General features: G+C 37.3%; 1 protein-coding gene across 1 annotated transcript; it reads left to right on the top strand.

Annotated features, from left to right (window-relative positions):
* Positions 1-474: 474 nt before the first annotated feature.
* Positions 475-2973, top strand: LOC117491552. Its single transcript, XM_034141604.1, has 6 exons — positions 475-542; positions 651-956; positions 1445-1750; positions 1905-2042; positions 2127-2185; positions 2275-2973. The coding sequence occupies exons 1-6, from the start codon at positions 500-502 to the stop codon at positions 2404-2406; spliced, it is 984 nt and encodes a 327-aa protein (XP_033997495.1). The 5' UTR covers positions 475-499; the 3' UTR covers positions 2407-2973.
* The last annotated feature ends 2428 nt before the right edge of the window (positions 2974-5401 follow it).

The raw sequence follows: 5401 nt of genomic DNA, 5'->3' as shown, positions 1-5401 counted from the left end.
GTTTATTATGCACATTTTTCAATTTGTGTGTGGAAACATTTGCAAAATCTTAAAATATCGCATTAAAAAATGTTACAGCCCATGAATTACAAACATATTACTGCTTGCTATCTAGTTGAGGATTTCTGGTGATAAGGCCACGCAACAAATACAAACTAAATATATGGAACAGAAAATGTATTGTGTGATATTGTCTCTTTGGTTTTTCTGTTTGTTTATAATAGTATTTCACAATAACATCAGATCATTTACTGTTTTAACTCTGTGTCAGCAATAGAAACCCAACATGAAAAGTGGGCTGTTGGTTTTGTTTCATGTGTTCAGGCTGCACAAGGCAGTTGATGGTTCATTATATTTCCGCTGTGGTGCTAAAAGGCGACTTAGGAGACCAATGAGATTGCTCTGAACTGTAACCTCCCACTTGATATGATGACATTATAGTGAATCATTTTTTAATGCGTGTCAAAATTGCACCAGTCTCAAGTGGAATAAACAGAAAATGAGGATTGTATTTTATTTACTGCTGATGCTAGCAGTGGGACGTAAGTACATGTAACATGTCCTATTGATTTTCAGATATGTGTGTTCATGTTTACAATAATTGAGAGAGCTCATTTTTTCTCTGTGGTTAATGTAAAATGTATTTTCAGGATGCACAAAAAACAACAACTTTGAGACAAAGACTGTTGGTGTTGGAGGTTATGTGGAGCTGACATGTCCCCGCAAGTCTTCGGAAAGCTTGTTTTGGATCAGGATTGATTCTGGAGACTTTCCTGAAGTCTTAGGAAAGACATTTAGCCCTAAGAGTAATGATCGCATCACAGCTACAGAAGAGCGTGAACTATTTGTTCTACATATTCAAGAAGCAAAGCTAAGTGATGCTGCGGTCTACTACTGTATTCAAATAAGCCAACAGTTCCTCAGATTCCTGACACAAACTGACCTAAGAGTTAAAGGTAAATACACTTCTTATTTCATTACAGCCAGTTAGTTAGTAACGCATTACAATTCCTGTTTCATGTACTTGAGTTTCTTTTTCCATATAAACAACTAGAATGTAACGTTTTCTTGTCAGTATCATTTGTACTCTTAAGTAGATTTGCAAATAAATGTATGCACTTCTATACTGCAACATTGGGACACACATTTTGAACTACTATTACTTATCTAACTATAATTAATCTTTATGTGAACTCGAGCTCAAATTGACGACAATGATTGAATGACAGCAATAAATAAGAGCCGGTGAAACAATATTTTGCAACTAAGGAAGTATCTTTAATGAGATACTTGTAATCTCACTCAAGGAATATTATTTGAGTCAGTATAATTATGAAGTAATAATACATATACTTGAATGCCAATTTATTTACCTAACACTGATTGCAGCTTTGTTTTAAAAATCATGATCGTATTTCTGTATAACTGAAACTACATTTCCCAGAACCTGAAAGCACTGCAGTTTCTCCAACTGATCCAGTCCGTCCTGGAGGCTCTGTGACTCTGCAGTGTTCAATACTCTCCGACTCCGGGAACAAAACACGACCAGAAGAACAACATTTGTGCTGTTTCAAGGCTTTTAATCAAAGTTTGAATAATACTCGAGGAAACGTTGTTGAAGTACATGAAAAGGAACCAGGTGGACCCTCAAAGAAGAAATGTGTCTACAGCTTATACAAGACATGTGACTGCGATGTGGCCACATGTGAGGACATCATTTCTGGAAATAGATCAGAACTCAACACTACAGGTAACTGCATCATATTTAACTTGAATTAGTAATGTAGCATATGAGATTGATTAAGGTCAAGTAATGGTCCATAACATAATCACTTCGAAATTGCTCCTAATTTCACAAATGTTAATGTTCATTATCTTCTTTTTTCCCCACATTGTGTCAGCAGACTTCATGTTGAATCAGCAGAAGAACAATACCATCATCTCTCTGTTAGGTGCTGCTTTGGCTATATGTGTGATTGTTAATGCCTCTCTCATTTATGCAATCAAGAAACTGAAGGGGAAATCCTGTGGTGTTTGCAACAGTAAGTACATTCACTGATACAAATATATCTATCATATTTGGCAAAAATAGCTTCACATGAATCTTTTATTTTTATATAATACAGCTGCTGTTACTCTGCATACAAATGAAACAACAGCGGGTAAAAATCAGCGAGGTCAGCAGGTAGGGTAAAAGACAAGCCTGTAAAGTTGTTAGCATAGTTTTTCCTCAAAAAATGTTGTCTCATAACATTTCTCTCTATATTTTCACAGACAGATGATGACTCGTTGATTTATTCTGCACCAACCTTCATCCGTAGGATATCAAGCAAAGGGACTGGGGGTGCAAAAGCAATGAAAGAAGAGTGTATCTACACTGATGCCCGGGCTCTTGGGTTGGCTTGATGGTGTAAATACTGGATTTGCTAATAGTTTCATTAATCCAATTAATATATTGGATTGCACTGTATGTATATGTTTTGCAAACATAAGTAATCTTCATGACACAAAAATAATATAAAAGCTAGTGTAAGCTTGTGTGCAACAACTTGCATCATAAAGTTTCAAGTCTTTAAATGTACATTTACCAAATCTGTGTACTGTCTGTGTCAATGCTATGCAAAGATAATTTGTTAATGTGTTGCTTTTTTCCTAATAAATAATTGAATTTTCACAAGAGATACCAAACTGATAAGCAATTGAACCTGCTGCTCTGCTCACACATACAGATACAGCTCAGATGTATGAACATACTGCACATGTTTAACCCCCCCCCCCCCCTTAGTTATTACCTAAACAAGCTCGGCATTATACTTTTGCTCACAGAGGTCAGCCAAACTCAGGTACAAGTTCATTAAATGTGTACATATTTTTTTAACATCATATAGCCTACATAAGTGTAACACACAAAATACCCAATAATCCAGAAGGCTTGCATAAAAACTGTTTTTCCATGGTGATGTCAATATGGATTAAGACTTTTTTTTCAGATAGGTTCCTGTGACCACAGTTGAATTTGGTAATCTGCGACCTTCACCTGTGCTACGCTTAATTTTGAGAGTCAGCGTAAACAGCTCCACTACAAGCAGAGTGCAGAAGAGCCAATACTTCATAACAGAATAATGACCCAATCAAGTGATGTATCTCAATTTGCGTACTTCTGTAGTTGCATTTTCAGTTTGAGTGCATAATAGCGTCCCAAAGTGTATGTGCTATGCGTACCTGAATGTTGCACTCATAACACTGTTGAACTGTGGACACATCTCACACTAATCCATATCGGGCTACTTCAGACGTTGCGAGGCCAGCAGCTATTGCTGTTACTCCGGTGAACACCACATCATATAAATAAGTCAAAAGTGTTTAATGTTTCATCAAAGTTCAACATATGTTTTTATTTTTTAAAAGGTTATGCTTTGAGCCATCTGGGTCTTTTTTTATAGAGACATTTGAAAGAGAGAAAAGGTAGAAGCAAAAGCTGTTTTTCAATGCTGATGTCATTACGGCTTAACATTGATAATGAAACAGAAAGAGGAGCTATGGCCTCGGCCAAGCCATATACACTTGGATGAACACTCCTAGTTTAACCTAGCAAGGGCTCTGTTTTATAATAAATCCATGGAAACTACCACAAGTAGAATTATTACACTGATGGAAACATGAATTCAATACAAAGGAGAATAGAGTGGTGCAGAGATGTCAGTTTTGTGGGCCGACCCAGAAGGTAGCAGGGCAAGGGATCCCTCGACTAAAATATATTGTATTTTTCCATTTGATTTTGGAGTATTTTTGAAAATAGGATCTGTTTATGATACTTGAAGGTTCTGTTCAGCAAGATAATCTTTACATCATGTATATCATTTTTTCTATTATTTTTGAGGCATAAATGCAATGAGCAGAAGTAAAAAGCTTACAATAGGTGATAGACGAACTACATTACATTCACATGGCTGGGCGTCACCACCGCTTTACTCAAGGCTCACTCGTGTTTGGCATGATGACGTTGAGTAGTCTCATTTAGTCAGTTATCATTAAAGCCGGTTTTATGACACGTAGAAGCTGCAGTCGTTCTCAAGTGCTGCATTTACTGACATATTTTATTTAATTAAAAAGATTATTTATTTTTTAAATGATTTTGAAATGTAACCATTTTTTTACTTAAAAAAATGTTCTTTATTAAATAATAAATCAGATTTGTACAGAATTTTTGTAGGATAGTAGTATTTTAAAGTGTCAAAAACAAAGTGACAGTAACAGACTGGAACAAGAACTAGTACTACCAAACAAAGCAGGCATTTTCTTTGTGCCACTGCATCTCACAAATAAACAAGAACATTTAATAATCAGACCCTGCAATAAAATAAATCAAGTTTCACTTTAGTTTTTCAAGTAACTCAAACTCAAACTCACTCACTCAGCATCATCAGACAGGTTTTTTTTTTTGGAATATGAGCATGTCCACATTTCCAGGTAGAAGCTGGGATGTTTGGGCATTTACAATATCCCCTGCTGTGGAAAAAACTCTCTCGCTTGGTACTGATGTTGCTGGGACAGCAGTGATCGCGTTAACCGAATATTTTTTTTTAACAATGACGGAAAAATCTGAAAGCAGTCTGTCATTTTGACAGATTAGAACAAACTCGGAACAGCGCCAAAGTTTCCCCGCAGCGAGGCTCTGGTGTTTGCCTTGTTATGCATGCCCTCCAAAAGGAAATGATATAGTTTCCAAACTGTACTTTGCCGTACAGATCATTGAAATGTCTGGGAGTTTTTGCTTTACGCTGTGCGCGCTCCCGCGAAGTACATGCATGTCTCGGTGGGCATGCATAACACGGAATAACACCGCCCCCCCCCCCCCCCCCCGTTGACAGCGCGACACGTTAGTGGCGAGTTCAGACCCGACGGGTAATAATGGATTGTGACGGAAATCTTACGATCCTGTCTGTCAAAAATGACGGACAGCGAAAAAGTCTAACGCCACCTCTGTGGGACAGAGAGATATGCTTTGTCCATGGGTGACAGCAGTGGGTAAAACTGTGCCTTGTCTCTCCACCACTTCAAAAACAATACAGTTTTTGCCAAGAGGGTGAGGCTTGTTGACAGGGCGAGATATAAATATACTGTTGGTACTTGTCAATGTCTCTAGGTATGTAAATGTAGCCCTGTAAATACGATGTCCTTTTGTGTTATCTGTTGTTTTATGTTCATGTTGTAACCTACTTCCTGCCATGTTGGACAGGTCTCCCTTGAAAAAGAGATCGATGATCTCAATGGGATAAAAAAAAAAAAAAAAGCGGTAGATTTTGTCAGTCTCACGACTGTATTGAGACGTTTATTTATCGCGATACCGCGATATTCGGTATACATACCTAGTACTTACTCATTTCGGGTTTCAAGACTC

The sequence above is a fragment of the Trematomus bernacchii genome, unplaced genomic scaffold, assembly GCF_902827165.1.
Source record: "Trematomus bernacchii unplaced genomic scaffold, fTreBer1.1, whole genome shotgun sequence".
NCBI lineage: Eukaryota > Metazoa > Chordata > Actinopteri > Perciformes > Nototheniidae > Trematomus > Trematomus bernacchii.
Note: the sequence above shows the minus strand (reverse complement) of the source record. Positions and strands in the feature narration are given on the sequence as shown.